General features: G+C 41.2%; 1 protein-coding gene across 1 annotated transcript; it reads right to left on the bottom strand.

Annotated features, from left to right (window-relative positions):
* Positions 1–65: 65 nt before the first annotated feature.
* On the bottom strand, positions 66–14537 carry pdcd4a (programmed cell death 4a). The gene is made up of 11 exons (XM_061680414.1): positions 14287–14537; positions 9438–9743; positions 8757–8854; positions 7590–7703; positions 6402–6623; positions 5695–5792; positions 5424–5538; positions 2829–2936; positions 1448–1558; positions 1220–1359; positions 66–614 (listed from the first exon to the last, which is right to left on the bottom strand). Exons 1-11 carry the CDS (start codon positions 14330–14332, stop codon positions 563–565), a joined length of 1410 nt encoding a protein of 469 aa, XP_061536398.1. The 5' UTR covers positions 14333–14537; the 3' UTR covers positions 66–562.
* Positions 14538–16915: the final 2378 nt, after the last annotated feature.

The following is a 16915-nucleotide window of genomic DNA, read 5'->3' as shown; positions in this document are numbered from 1 at the left end:
TAAACACACCTCTTTACGTGTACGTCCTACTGGTAAGGACAAAAAAATAATAATACAGAAACAAATATGTTGCCTTTTTTTAATGAACGAAATATGTTTTTATACATATTCAAACTTTGGTCAACATGTAAAACAGACAGAAAGCAGTGAAGTGTCAATGTTGAACAAAACCATCTCAGGAACAATTGAACAAATTTGTCCATTTATGGAAATCGTAAAGCAAAGCAAGAGGCGAAACACCCCAATACCAGGTCCACTTCCCCTCTTTTGGCAGCTGAGAGTTATTTTTGGAAAAGAAAAAAAAAAAAAAAGGTAAAAAAGCTGAGACAAGAGGGGTGGATCAACCCAAGAAACAATGAACATTCTTACAATAAACAACAACAGCGGCGAATAAGATGAGGGGAACTGGCTTCACTTCCACCAAAGCTGCTGTGTGTGATGACGATGGTAACGATGTCATCAGGGGGAGGAGCTTCAAACCACCAGCACGTCCAGATGAAATGTGGACGCACAATGAGACCAGCCTGCCTCCTCCTGACGATCCTCTTTGTAGGTCGTTTTTTTAATTCTTAATCTTGCCGCCGTCGCCTTCGCTTACCATACGCTTGCGCCCTCTATTGGGAACAAAAATAAAATAAAATAATAACACAGACATGTCGGTGGAATGACACAGAGACATGACGGATAGTGGAACTTCAGAACCCATTCCGATTACATTCTGCAAAACAGTAAAGCTATGTCACCCGTGTCTGCCCAAAAAATTTCCACATTTCACCCTACAAAGACTCCGCTAAGAACTTACAAAAACAGGTTGCTGTTTTTCGACGTAATCTCTGCCTGACAAAGAAAATGAATGTAAAACCATTTCTTGTCGCAAAATGTGCCTTAATTTGTTATATTTGTCTTTTTGATGTTCATGCTCTGAAATCTGAAGTTTCTCACTAGTTGCACAGTAGTCCCCCCCCCCCCAAGGAATTATTTAAATGACAATTTTTTGGGCAAATTATTCTATAGTAGCAGATGTTTTACTTGACTGCAAAAGACCTTGTTGTATTGCACGCTGTGTGTTGGCTGTGTACACAATCTCTTTCTTTTGCTAAATTAAAAACTTCTGACCATACGCTCCTTAAAATGTTAGCGTGTATTCGGACTCGTTCCCCCCGCCGCTCGAGTCCCGAGGGTCCACTGCACAGCGTTAAAATAAAGATACTGAACCAACCTGGAGGGACAGGCGTCTCTTAGTTGCTTGGTGATGACAGACTCCTGGTAGCAGAGGTCCACAAACGTCTCCATGATCGTGTGGGCGTGCGGCACGTCGAGATTTATTTCGGGGAGCTCATCGTAGACCCGCTGGAAGCCCTGCAGAGGGAAAAGTTGAAAACATACAAGTGTTACCAAATGGGTCAATAATAGTTATTATCGTCTTCCTACGGGACAACAGGCTGACCCTGTTCATCTGATCCACAGTTAGGTGGCCCGTTTTCCAGAGGGACTGCAGCAGCTTGATGATCATGGGGCTGGCCGCGTCCCCTTTGGACTCCAGCACCATTACAATAGCCTGAAAACATAACGCAAACGTTTGTGCTCAAGGCTCACATTTGATTTTTGAAACGGACAGATGGGCCAGGTCATTCTTAATTATTCGTAACAAACGCCATCATAATTAACTACCCAATTACAAACCTTATGTTGATAGTGTTACTCATTCAAGTTCCTTAGTTCAATTTAGTAGTGTTCTGCTTTTTTTAGCCCCCCAATATCGGTATCTGCCCCAAAAATCCCACACATAGCTTTCCACCATTAAATTACAAAGCGGTGCCTTGGGATACGAGCGACCCACCTTTCAAATATTTTGATACGAACGCTGCATTGTAGCACTAAACTCAGTTCAACTCACTTCACATCAAGTAACAGTTAAAAAACAAAAAACAAAAAGAGGCTTCAAGCTGTTTAATCCCACTCCCAGTTGAAGTTTACTATCAAACGATACATGGAGCAAAGAGAATTACACATTGTGTATTTAAAACAACTGCACAAGCAAAAGATAGATTATACAGATCATATATAAAAATACTCATAGGCATATACAGTAGTCTTCGTTTGCGTCTACATGACTGTATTATGCTGTACTGCCACCCGGTGGCCAAGGTGGGCACAGCACATTGAACTGATTGCAGCATTGAATCATGATGCATCAACTTACATTCTATTTAATTACATTACTTTGTCTTTACAAAGTACAATATTATAGAGTACTATTAATTATTTGATTGCTTTATGTTTTTACAAAGTACAATAACATACAGAACCATTTTCCCAGTATTTTCTGTTTTTATTTAAATAAGGCCATAACCAACTTTGCAATAGTATTGCCTGCATTGTGAAATATTTCCATATCCTCCTCATTTAAATTCAGTGCTTTACAAATTAATATTGAGGAACAGCCAGTTACAAAATGATCGCTCCAGAATCTGGGGAGGCATTGGCATTTATTTTTATAGACGCTCTGCCACACAATGTTCTTATTTATTTGGGATTGATCGGTTAGGACTTGCACTTGACAAATGAGAGTTTAGTCCCTGCCAAAAAAAAAAAAAAAAAAAAAAATGAACAGTAGTTGGCATGTAACTGAATGAAAGGATATCTTGTTTCAATTTTTGTTTTGCACTTGGCAGGCCGAAAGGGGAGATTTCCTGGTACACCGACACAATTTCATGAGATCCAATATTGGTTGCTTGATTATTATTTTATTTTTATTTTTTAGAGCTAGAATAGGCGGGTTGACATATAAATGTAATTTGTCAAAATCGAGTCGTGCGTTTTGATACCTCGTAGACGAGCTCGTGGTGGAAGTGAGGGACCTCCAGTTCTCGCAGGCAGCGCTCGGCCTCCAACACATCTCCTGAGGTCAGGTACTCCTTCAGCAGAAGGTTCATCTGGAACAAGAATGCACACTTGGTCGCAGTTGAAGACTTTTAGGCTCGTGTGATGTTTCCACAAGAATCTGCAGCAATTTCTTTTGGCATTCTGCTGTGAATGCTTCCGGAGTAAAGGCACACATTTCTCCTGTTGAGTGCTGTTTAAGCTACATGGAAGTGCACGCATATTTGTAAAATATTTACTGGGTTTATTTTAGTCATGAGAGCAACACCTGGTAAGAGTAATGGGTTGGTATGTCGATGACATTTTCATGCAAAAATGTGTTTTTGGGTCACTGCATCGTCACATTGTATATTGACTATATATACCGTAATTTCTCGTGAATAATGTGCATTCCCCCCCCCCCCAAAAAAAATTGTCAATAGTGCACACTATACATGGGTATAAGGGCAAATGGAAAAATGTATACATTTTATAAATGTATTCCCCCATCAGGTGGTTATGAAAAAGTTGTACACTTTCATTCCAAAATTCCACCGCCACCCAGTGGTTATAAAAAATGTTTACCCTACACTTTCATTCCAATATATGACTGCATATATGTACAGTTGTGCTCATAAGTTTACATACCCTAGCAGAATTTGTGAAATATTGTTTTGTTTTAAATACGACTGAACAACAACCATCATTAATTTCTTAATGGGTATGTTTTGTTGAATGATAATGCTTTTCTGAAATGCTTGACAGTTTAATTTGAATCCCATTAAAATAAAATTAAATGTGTTTCGCCTAGTCCTTCATGTTTTCTTCCAAGAATTGTACCCATATTGCAAATTCTGCCGGTGTAATCAAACAAATGAGCACAACTGTGTGTTTTCTCGAAATAAAAGTAGGGCTGTGAATTTCAAAATAAGAGCAAGTAAATAAAGACAAAGTATTATGTGTTTAAATAAAGTGCTTAATAATTCTTTGAAAAAAACTTGCAAAATACAGATAATACTTCATGTTTTGATCATATGGCTAGAAGCAAAATCATGCATTGTAAAAATGCATTATACATGGGTAGAAGGGTTTTCCAGAATTTTGAGGTCAACTTTGGAGGTGCGCATTATACATGGGTGCGCACTATACATGAGAAATTACAGTAATCATAGCTCTGTAAACCCCTCATCAGGGGCTTTAATGGCGTATGACTTTATGTGGTTTGTTGTACATGTTTGACCTTGTTACGTGTCAGCTATGCCCTAGGTCAGAGGTCGCGAGCCACATGTGGCTCTTTTGAGGACTGCATGTAGCTCGCAGATCAATCTTAAAGGACCATTTTTAAGACAATAAATAATGAATATTTAAAAAATATAAAAGAGTCATGCATTTTTTATAATCCATCCACTTTTTTACAGCAATGAGGGTGGCTGGAGCCAATGCCAGCTGTCCTTCCGGGTACAGCCGAGTCAAACACCGAAACAATTTTAATTGAATAATGCGGTAGCCTACCAGGGTCGTTGTGGGGTTACGTAAACTTCCCTCCTTTTAATGAAATAGTCAGGTAGCTTTTGACATATATGCGATATTAAATAAAATAATGCAAAATAATTACAGATCTAGAAATCCCTCATCAGGCCTTAAATATGAGATATGATTTGATGTTGTTTGCTTCACATCGTTTTTTTCACCTTGTCACTAGTAAACCTTGATTGAGGGGAACCCTATGCAAATTAAAGTTAGTCGCCACTAAAAATGAATAAACCTATAGCCCTACTATGTTGTTTAAAGGCAATATGATCAAAAGAATCCTTGAAAGAATTATTCTAATGGAGAACTATGATCTTTATGGAGAGTGATAGAACAAGCAAAGTGAAAAATAAAACAAAACACTCCAGTCAATTCCAAGTCACGCAGAGAGTGAAGTAAAGCGAGGTGTAAGGGTGCCAGAAGCCTGAGAGGTTTAAACAATGCTGCAGTGAGTGAGTGCAAACAGTCAAAGTGCTTTCCTTTGTACAAACCTCACACTCAATCTTGCGCAACCTACGGTCCACTTCATGCGACAACACCCAAATTAGCCGCACCGAAAACCCGGACGGCCGTGGCTATGCAGGTGTGTGTTTGTGTACACCCCCCGGATTGAAAAGGCACACATCCTGGTGGGGAAGGTATTCTGCTGACTCGGCAACAAAGCAGAAGCCACCACGCATTGTGTTTGTCTTGCAAAAAGTCCACACAAGACCGTGTCAGTCCGGAAACACACTCGAGTGTCTCCTAGGAAGTAGACACGTCGCAACAGGGTTGGCAAACCAGGCCAAAAAGGGGGCCCCGAAAGACGGCTAACATTGGTCCATATCTATGCCCCCCCCACATTCCCAATATGCCACCCACCACACACAGACGCACACTTTTACATAGCTTTGGCATGTACTGTATATGAAATGCATTTTGATGCATGCGGGACGAATTAGTTGGCGCTTGTAGTGCAGACAGTGCGAGTGGATCTTAAAATTGAAGCCACAAAACCGCTCGTGTACACGGAGTTACTGGGCTGATCATACCTCTTTGATGAGATGTTTGACAGGTCGGAGGCCGCCGCCCACGCCCCACACATTGTCCAGACGCACCATGGCCCCCTTGATGGACAGCAGCACAGCAGCGCGGTCTAAAGCCACTCTGACCACAACCGAAAATGGGGTCGGCGTGAAAAACGGCACAAAGATGACCTGGTGCATTTCATTTTTCCTATATAGAAACTCCCACTGCATTATATGCAAGAAAACAGATGTTGTTCATATCACATAATAATTTCAGAAGGAATATAATGTTCACCTGGCATGGTCACAGTCCACTTTGCCTTTGTAACAGTCCAGGAAAGACATGGGAAGAACGTGATCGGCTATGGCTCTGGCTATGAACTGGCCCAACATCTGGCATATGCAAGAAAAAATATATAAATCAAATGAAAATATAGCAGATGCACAGGAAGAAGAAAATAATAATCAGACATTCAGCAGATTTTTATAAGGGTATTGTACAGTTCATTAAACCTATGGAATATTTTAATGCAATTCGTCCTCACGTAAATGTTTTTTTTTAATTAGGAAAAAAAAAACATCGCCTGTTTGTGTTAGTTAGGAATGTGATACTTTTGACCTTTGTAAGTCGGTGGAATTAAAAAATCATTATTTGAGACCAGATGTTATTTTTGAACAGGATACATTTATTTGCATAATTACTACTTTTAAAGAATTTTTCTTGTAGCGCGGGTACAGGAACTCATTAGAAGACGACTAAACACACATACCGACTCGGTCTGAATATGAGCAAAGATTATCCTGAGATTTATCCTGTGGAAAAGAGTTAGACGGTGAGAAAACTTCTATTTCTTCTTTTTCTACTACTACTATTTCTTCTTTGTATTTTCCGGCACGCTTGATGCCCCGTGGCTCCACGCTGCCTCTCACAGGTCAGTCATAGCACTACACCATTACTTTATTTATACACCAAGGCAAGGCTCAATTTACAGGAGCGTGTACCTGCGGAGCCTCAGGCGTGTCAAGTATGAGGTCAGGCAGGTCTTTGAGCATCCTGTCGAAGGCCCGCGCCATGTCGCTTTGTGTGAGCAGCTTGACGGACAGGTCGGACAGCAGGCGGGAGGTGAGCTCTCGGTGGCTGGCTTTGCCTTCCAGGGACAGGGAGACGGCCACCGAGGAGAACTCGTACTTGTGCGGGCCCAAGTTGAGTTCCTTCAGCAGCATCTGTGGGAACATGAATCACTGTGTTGGCTATACATTTGGACACAAGATTAAGTACACCTGAAAGCGTTGGGGCAATACAAACGACAATAGAATATGTTTATTATTGTGGTTGCCCGTATGCAAGTGTACCTAATGATGTGCCCACCCAGTGTACAGTGAACCCTGCATATCCGCGGTTCAGCATACAGAAATATGTGTATTAGCAGACATTTTTTTTAACCCTTTTTAATCTCGGCTATTCGCTGTTTTTGTGCTCAAAAGTGCCAACGCGATTTAAATATTACTTTAGAGCCATCTGGTGGAATCTTGACCATTCAAAAAGACCATTCATTAATGGTCTTTTTTCACCTGCACTTGCGATGTCCCGTTTTGTCGGCACCCTCGAATGCACCTTGTGCACTGTAAAAAGTGCTCTCCTTTGAACATTACAATTTGACTGTATTCACTAGCATTTATTATTGTGTGTAAACACCAGAAGGTGAGTTTAATTATGTCATGTTAGTTTGTGCTAGCGTGTTAGTTAGGCCAGGATATCTAAATCGTAGTAGTAGTATGTGCGTTTGCATTGAATAATTTGCTGAATCTAGTCGTTTGTGTAACGGGGTTCATGACAGGAGCATCACGAGTTTTTTTTTGTTTTTTTTTTGGATGGGGGTCAGTGGGGTTTTATGCCCAGGATGTGAGTCAACGTAGCAAGCAAGCACAAATTCCACAAACAGCTAGACTGAGAAATTGCTTTTCAATGTTTTTGGACAAATTAAACATATACTATTGCTTAAAGGTTTTAGGCCACAATTAGATTTTTTTTGTGTTATGGCAGTCTGTTTTTTTTTTTTTTAAACACATTGTTATGCACATTTCCTTTATCCCTACATTGATAATAATTTCACAAATTACATATAAAGGGCGCATTCTCTGCTGGTGCAAAAAAGGTTTATTGATCACTGAAATGATGCTATGACTAACCTGGACCTCTTTTGTGTCTCCATGTTCAAAGTATTCCTGGACGATTGGGTTGACCATTTTCCCCAGGTCCCTCTTGTCCACCTCCGGAACAACTTTTGCATAAACCGTGTCTCCCTTTAAACGACAAAAAGATGCATTATTAAAACAGCACAATTGAACGAGACGCAACTATGCAAAACAAAACTTATTCACACCAGCCTCATTTTTCAATGCAGACTGTAATTTAGGCACCTGTCTTACGAATACTTTCGAAAGAGTATGAGGGTCAAAACTTAAAAAAATTTTTTTTTAAAATGTAAAAATAAAAATAAAAAAGACAATTAAGATGAAATCACAGGATTTTAAAGCGTAATTATTAAAGTATAAAAACTAGACGAAATAAAGAGAGAATAACTTGAGAAAATCTTGAAATACATGTGCAATACTATGAGAATATTATTATATATATAGATGCATTATATCTATATATATATGCATTATATCTATATCTATATATAGATATATATATAGCCATAGCTGATCACGTTCTTCCCATGTCTTTCCTGGACTGTTACAAAGCGCGCATATATATATATATATATATGGTGTTTGTAGTAGTGTTGTTGTTGAGGTCCGTTGATAAGATTTCTCAAAAGATAAAAATGTATAAATAAGATTGGTAGAACGCCCTGTCTTTCATACAATGTCCTGTACTATCTGAACTCTTTCAAATTCAACCCTGACGTTTATCTTTACGACTTGGCGTCTTGCCAAAGACATGGTGACCTTGGTGTGTGTCAGGTGATCCCCTTGGTCAGCACACAGCCCGTTTGTCAGTACCGATGTGTCCTAGTTCCCCAATTACACAGTACCGGTTCCAGTGTTCCAAAAATTGAGGCTGAAATTACTGTTATCAACTTATTTTTTCCCCTCTTTTTTTAACTTCGCTGCAGAAGCGCCATTCCCACTCAACTGTCTTTCTCCACCACATTGAGCCTTTGCTTGATAACGTGGTTAACGATTGAAAGGTTCTGTTGACTGACATGTGACACAGCCATCTGGATAGCAAGCTCATGTGACACATGTTGGGTGGAAAAACAAAGGTGCTTGGACTAAGGCTGCACCGATACCAGTTTTTTGGGGTTTTTTTCCGGGCCCAGTATGAGTATTTACATCATTTATGCTAACCTGAGCAGATTCGTCGTAGTTGGGGTCCTGCAAATCAGGTTCCTCATCCTCGTAAACCATCCCAGCGGCACCCCAGACTCCTTTACCGCCTGCACCACCTGCGGAAAAAAATAACAATAAAAAATACACACCCATACATTCTCAATGTCTCTATGACAATTTAGAATAAAGAAAAATAAAACGGTGCGTTTGCAACACTGCATGCAAAGGTGGGTAGTAACGTCAAGAGGCACAACACCCCCTGGCCTCACATTGAATCTATTTGAATTAGTTACATTGAAAACATAACACACATGACAATATTAATATATGTTATTTTCATATAACAATATGCAATCAAATGCAAAAAGCACACTACTTGAGGTTTAATTCATCACATACATAATACGATACGTAAATCGCTATACACAACTACAAGGTGTAACGTTGCCTAACTCCAATTACTCACAACTAGTTTGTTTTAGTTTTAGGGTGTGTCTTGCAATAAAGTCTGTTTCCACAAAGTAACCCTGGTGGCAGGTGTGTGCTATCTTTTTACTGAGTTTGAAACTGATTAGCTAGTTATGAACACAGCTACATCCCCAGTTATAAGAGGGTGTGCACACTTTCAGTTGTTTGTTGACTTAGACTTCATTGTGTCATGTCACAAAAACAGGACATACAGTCTGGTCCGGGAAGTACCTTTTTTCGGCAGGCCTCTGCCTTTGCCCGTTCTGGATTTGCGGTCATTGGTGGGGACTTTGCCTTTCGGACTGTTGGGGTCCGCACCGGCGGTTTCCCCGGACTCCGAGAGGGAGTCGCTGGTGGAGTTGCGGGACGACGACTTGCGCAGGCGCCGCTTTGCCTTGGCCTTGAGCCTGGCCTCGTGCAGGGCCTTCTCTTGGGGCGTCCAGTTGCCGTTCACCTGCGCCTCGTTCAGCTCGTCGTCGTCGTCATCGGCGTAGGGACGCTCCGCCTCTTCCTGCTTGTCGTCGCGAGGAAACGTCCCTGTGAGTGGACAGGCCCCCACTAAATGTTAATGAGGTCGCGCTCTCACTAGAAAACCTATGCTCAGTAGCACACAAAAGTATTCAGTCATTTATATGAAGTCTACCTGCATTTAAATATTTATTTTCATGCCCAGTTATACTGTAGTCATTAGCACATTCCTAACACTATTCATTTGTTATTACTCAATCTGTTATTTTACACCAATGTTTTAACAAATGCATTAGCATTTCTATATTTGAGTGCATTAGTTAAACCAAACACGCTGTTATGTGCACCTGAAATTTGTCCCTCCAACAATACTGTGGCTCCCCCCCTCCCGCAACACGCATTCATTTGTCACATTCTGAAGAGAGCTACAGTAAATGCAGGCATGTATTTGTTTCCCCATGTCCTCAGTAATAGTTATTATACAAAAAAATAAGTATAGAACACTTGGGGGTGGTCCGTGTGTGTTAGTTGGTGGGTTACAAGTTACCGTAACATCAATGCTAATCTTATTAGCATGTCCAACGTGTTCCCTCTGCTGGTCACTTATTAATATTACGGTTTATTGGCTGTACATCAATGCACCAACATTGCACAAGACCCTGCGATGTGACTATTGCACACATGTACATTGCTATAACGATGCTCAAACGATATATTGTGCAGCCCGAGCGTCGATGCTGTTAACGTGTTAGGAATTTTCTATTATATGTTAGCATTAAGCCTTTCTTAGGGCAATGTAGTTTCGTTGTGTTAACTACACAATGCGTCATTTTCTGGTTTATGTTGAGTTTAACAGTAATCTTCAACTGGGAGTGCCATTAAACAGCTGTAAACCTTTTTCTTAATGAATTGCTCACCGTTTGCCAAACTGACGCTTATTGTAAAGTGAAGGGAGTAGTTTGCGATCGCAAGTCAAAGCAAAATATAAATTTAAAAAAATTGTCCGAATGACGGTGGGCGACTGGTTAGAGCGTCTGCCTCATAGTTCTGAGGACCGGGGTTCAATCCCCGTCCCCGCCTGCGTGTAGTTTGCATGTTCTCCCCGTGCTTGCGCGGGTTTTCTCCGGGCACTCCGGTTTCCTCCCACATCCCAAAAACATGCATGGTAGGTTAATTGACAACTCTAAATTGCCTGTAGGTGTGAACGTGAGTGCGAATGGTTGATTGTTTGTATGTGCCCTGCGATTGGCTGGCAACCAGTTCAGGGTGTACCCCGCCTCCTGCCCGATGATAGCTGGGATAGGCTCCAGCACGCCCGCGACCCTCGTGAGGAGAAGCGGCTCAGAAAATGCATGGATGGATGTCCGAATGACATCTCGAAACACTCATAAGTCACATCACTTATATCTCAAGGCAACACTGTACGTGACATTTTTTTAACCATTCAAATTTGGCAGGGTTCTTAACAACGCCCTTCTCTTTGTTGTGTCCAATTTATTTATTTCCGCTTTACGTGGTCTTCAAAACACTCCCTGTACAACACAGTTTTGTATTCTATGATGATTCAGTTTGTGTACTGCATAAACAGCGATTAGGTGGCCAACGTGCTTATTAAACATTTGTGGATTTCAAGGAATGAAGCGAGTACGTGTGTGTCGCAACACAGGCGGGACTGGTGCGTTCCTGCAGGCGAGGGAGGAGGAGGAGGAGGGGGCACAGAAAAGGGGGAACATATGGTAAAGAAACGCTGACGCCTGTTTTTCTCTTGGTTCGCTCCCGTCCTTGCACGGTCGCCTCGTAGCGGCTGACCTGACTACATATGGCATGGTCGTGGGTCACGTGACCCGCTCGGGCGAGACTAGGGGTGGGGTATAATGAATACTTATGCAGAGGCCCAAATGATAGTGTGAGCACTCACTGCGCTATATATTACTGGAGGGTGGGAAGAGGTCCAGACCACAGATAAAACTAAATCCAGACTCTCTCCTAGAAAGCCAACAAGGTAATTCACAGAATTTTAGTCCTTGAAACAAACAAAAATGAAGCAACATTGCACATTTAACTCTTTACAGCCACACCCCACGCCTCAGGAGTGCATAAACAAGCGCATTCTTCCACTTGGCTTGTTCCTTCCCTCCCATACGTAGGTCACGCGGCCTGTCACTGGCTGTAAATTAATCGACCAACGACGCTGTGCCAAAACATGTGGCCAACCAATCAGGGTACAGTAGAGAGCTGCGGGGGGAGGAAGAAGAAGAAAAAGTTTTGCCTAAATGGGAGTTGCGCAACACGTGTTTTGCAGTCAGGCAACTTTCTGCAGCTGTTCGAAACTAAGTCACACTTGAACATAAATAGCCAAAAAGAGGAATAGGCAACCTGCTGCACGTGGGCCATATAGGGCAAGAGCATTTGATTCGGCCACACATCAAAGTAAAAACAAACTAGAGAATGCAATTTTGGTTGGAATTACGTGTGGACGCATGAAATGAAATGCTGTGGAATTAAGTGAATTGTTGAAATGAACAACACTAAATTGGTTTGAATTGGTTGAGAAATGTGGGTGGATATCCGCATTTATGTATTGATTTTGTAATCGACAATGTGGAAATTGAGCACTTTGACTTTAGTGTCAATTCAGCCTCAGAGTCGGAGAACGCGCTCATACTATCAATACATTCGTCCAAAGAATACAAAAGGCGAAGAAGTCATTTCAAGAGGGTCCATTGCATGCAATGCTTGGGCCCAAACAAAACCCCAGAAGAACTGTTTTTAAAACCCCCCAAATCATTTAAAACCACAAATGCTTGACATCATATCCTTGCATCAGAGGTTTTCATAAATTTAGTATCGCCCTCACAGCACTTAATAAAAACCCCAAAAATGTTGCTGCATATACAACAAGATCTTCATTTCTAAACAGATGCCCCCCTGCCCCACTTTCTGCATGGCAGCCAGCGAGATGTTGACAACATGTTTGCTTTTTTTTTTTTTTTTTTAAACAGCGTTTACAGTAGCAGCACTGGGGGAAAGGAGCAGGAGCTAAACACAGCCCTCCTCTCAAATGACATACTACGAGTCGACTGGATGTTACAAACTTATGGGGAGCTGCCGTAAACGTGACATCTCTGCTACACTTTGGCCCAGTGAGCAAATCATACAGATACCTTCAGCACATGCGGACCCGTTTATCACGCAGAAGGAAAAGTAATTGCCACTGACTGAACGCAATCAAAACGTTGCATGTGGGAGAATGGATAGAACATTTTATAATCTGCACATGTCATTTGTCATGGGTTCACGTGAAGTTTTTTTTTTTTTTTTTTAAATCCCCAAGGACTATTGGGTTATTCAAAGTTCACTTCAAATGGAAATGCTACGAGATAGCGTGAATGAAATGTATGTATGTTCATGTCAAAATACAATACTTCATGTTTATGATATTAAAATGTTTTGATCAAAACGTATATATATATATATATATATATATATTAGAATGTGTTTGACATATTCCTAATTCTTCTGGTGGTCAAAGCAGCAGCGCTCATAGCTGTCAGCTTTACAGATGCCACCCCTGCTCTTTGGTAAAGACGCCATAGCGAGGTGCAACGATCAATCGACAAATCATCGATTAGCAAATTAATCAAGAGCTATTTTGACAACCAAACAGTTTTCAATGCAACATAACACTTTACAACAACTGCTCCATTGTTATTTGGGCATCTTAATAAAGCCTCAACTACACGTTCGCCCCCTGGTGGTTGGCTGACGACTGGTTGAGAAAACTATTTTTTATATATGCAGCAAAGCCCGCATTTTAAACGTAAATATTGCCAACAATAGGCAATCAGCCAAACTGAATTGATCAAATTTTTATTAATTATGTAGCCCTAACTATTGCAGACACACATTCCGCGTGTGTGTCGCAGAGTTCGATATCGGTCAATGTATTAATAAACACGTTTAATCCGTGTGTTATTAACCGCACAATCTGCTGGTTATGTTGCTAATAATACGTTCCTGACATTTACGTAACATTTAAACACACTGAAACGCGATTATATAAACTCCTCCCATTGGAGCGAAGGGCTGCGCTTCTGACGTCATGGTCACGTAGCGAGTCACGCAACGGGTTTTCGTATGACGTAAAATGACGTCGAGTGTACACAAATCCAAATCAGTTCCCTCGATGGCAATGAAAGCGTTGCTTTGTATCTTGGAACGCCGTCGCACGAGCGTGGGCAGACATGTTTGTCAAGGCGGAAGTGAACACTCCGGGCTCGTCCAATCAGCAGGCAAGGACGTTTGGGGAAATAAAAATAAAAAAATAGCCAAACAATGTCCATGTAGGGAGTCAGTTAGTGCACAAAAAAAATGAGTTACAGCGGTAAACGTGCAATATTACGTCAGCATACAGTGGTAGTTGTGTGTGGAAAAGTGGTTGTGGTAGTTTGGGGGGGGGGGGGGGGGGGGGGGCTGGTTCTACGGAGCACATGGTGCAGCATGCTAGTCGTGCAGCCCATCCCATGGACGGACAATGGGGGCGGCCAGAGCTTGCCAGCGGGCCCCGGAGTGAGTGGAGGTCGACCCCCCGGACACCCTAGCACTGACTCACCGTCTGCTTGTTGAGCCGAAGACCGAGCGTCCACTTCGGTCGCCATGACGAGACTTGGCTGGATAACAGTCCCCCGCCCCCTTTATCGTCCTTAGTTCCACCAGGGGACCAAAAAAAAAAAAACAACAACTCAAAAGCGGGGAGGAGGACGTAGATTTAGTGTTTAGCAGTGGCTGTGGAGAGAGCGACCCAAAAAAACGAGCAGGGGAGCTCCCGAGGCCGAGCACATTTGAGCAGTAAGATAAACAAAGTCTTGTTTTTAACTTGGAGGCAGCGAGCGCGGTCACGTGGGTGCGCGTGGAGGGTGGGGGCTGGGTCATTCCGACCAATCACAGAGCAGGAGGGAGGGACATCGTCATCGTACTGTTCCCCTCCCACCCAAACAGACACACAAATATTGCACGATAACACACGATAGTAACTTTAGCAATATATTTAGACAGATTAAAAATCCATTGGCAATTTCAAGTGGGCTCTCAGTCGCGCGAGATGACTGGGAAGCACATTTGTGACGTTTTGTTGTGGTTCGACTTCTCGCCAGCAGATGGCGGCGTAAACAGATTGTGCTCGTGTTGGGCCCGTGGCCCCCATACGGCCCGTTTCATTGTTTCATGCGGTCCAACAAGCGTTTTGACTTATCAACATTGGGCAGTTTCCCCCCTAAAATCGGTGAATTAAAATGTATTAATATATTTATCTTATGAAGTAATTAGATAGTGATTTATTGAACATAAAATGATCGTAAAATAAAATATTTTACATGTAATATTTCTATTTATTTTATGAAATAATTTACTCTGATTGCATTCATTGTAAATGTAAAAACAATTACAATAATAAATTGTTTTATTCATCAAAATAATAGAATTTAGCTTTTGAAAAACAATTTTACAGATATGAGTTACTGTCAGTTGGTATTATTCAAAAAATATATTTATATATTGTATTTTTCACACTTTTAATTTCAAAATGTCTTTACCGTTAGGTTCCATTTATTGTTTTTTTTTTTTTTTTTTTTTTTTACAAATGGCCCTTCTATGTCATTCCAGCTGTTTTTACTGGAGGGAGCCTCATTATGTTGTTGCAACACACCAAAGGTGATCTGTGATCTGAAGGATCTTCTTGACCTTACGGCTGAGGGTTCAGGTAGGGTCGAAAACCTGTTCCTTATTTATTTGGCAACCAGTCCAGTATCACTTTAGGACCTTTGCAATTCTTCATACAGTAGCTTGAGACTCTTATCGCGCTACTCCAGAGAGTACTGAGGGTATATTAGGGGTATTTATTAACATTTGCATGATTATTAGTTCTTAGGTGTTATTATATTCTCACAAATAATACCTTTTAAAAAAAAAAAAAATTCTATCGCATGCATGTTTTGGGACAGAGCCTGAACTGAGATTTCAACCCAGGACCTCTCAACTGAGGCAAACATGTTACGGCGCTGCCTGGAATTTATTACAGGTATAATACATATTTATGCGGTATTTAAGTGTACAACACAGCAGATAATTGGGGCATGGATTGTATAAGGTAAATGCTTGGTCTTTTCAACCAGGAACAGTAATAGGGCACACCTTTTGGGTTCAGCCAAATGAATCACGACTACTCTAAGTTGCTTGTTTTCTCAAGAGTTTCATTTCCAAGCAAAATGATCTGGAAAAACAACTATTATTGCCTGTTAAGAAAGCAAATACACAAATTTGCTTGCTCAATTCACTTTATTTTGTCACCAAATCCACAGTTGTAGTTGATTTAAAGTAGTTTAGGTGTCTGTAGCCAACATGATAGACTTCCAGAAGCAGCAATGGAAAAAAATGAAAGAAAAAAAACATCAGGCGAGTAAGAATTTTAAATCCAACCTCCTTGAAAACAGCACCCATTAAATTTACAAATATATGAAAATGTTAAGAATCTCATTTCACATCAGAGTATGCACCAGAGGTTTCTATGCTATACAACCCGAGCTTTCCAATCATTGCCAGACATAATAAACGTGCCTGGATGCTCTTATAGACAAATATCATGATAGCAAAATGAAAATCAACTTCGGCCTCATGATAAGCGACAGTGTTTTGTTTTTGTAACTGCACGACAACAGTAAGTGTCTCACACATGCTTACAACACAAGAGCAGCACGGATAGAAGATACCTTAAAAGGAACACCACAACTTGGGAGTAATATTGATCTGAACTAGTTCACATAGTCACATGTACTGCTATAGATCCTGCTTGCTTCAAGACACAATAATAAATGTTCCTCAAAAGATCAACAGTGTTAAGTGATCAGTCGTTTTTTGTTTTTTTCCTACCTATTTTATTCCCTATCAATTCCCTGCTTCACTCAAGTAAAAAATATAGGGGAAATGCTGTCTTGATAAGGAGACAATGAATAGTCCTTTGCAGTCAAAACTCAGTAACAGTCTTAAAGTGGGCCGCGGCCTATGACGAGGGCCGCGTTTGGCCGTGTTTAGTCTCGAAACACGTGCACAGAAGGCAAAACGAAAATGTGTTCTCTATGTACAGGGATGAACGCACAACAGCTCGACTTCGGTGTGAAATCAACGCTCGGTGGCTCTCACGTGTTACCGTTGCGTCGGGTCAAAGGGCAAACTTTATTCCAAAAATA

Source organism: Phycodurus eques, chromosome 6 (genome assembly GCF_024500275.1).
Source record: "Phycodurus eques isolate BA_2022a chromosome 6, UOR_Pequ_1.1, whole genome shotgun sequence".
Taxonomy (NCBI): domain Eukaryota; kingdom Metazoa; phylum Chordata; class Actinopteri; order Syngnathiformes; family Syngnathidae; genus Phycodurus; species Phycodurus eques.
The sequence above is the reverse complement of the archived record's forward strand: the minus strand, read 5'-3'. Positions and strand labels throughout refer to the sequence as shown.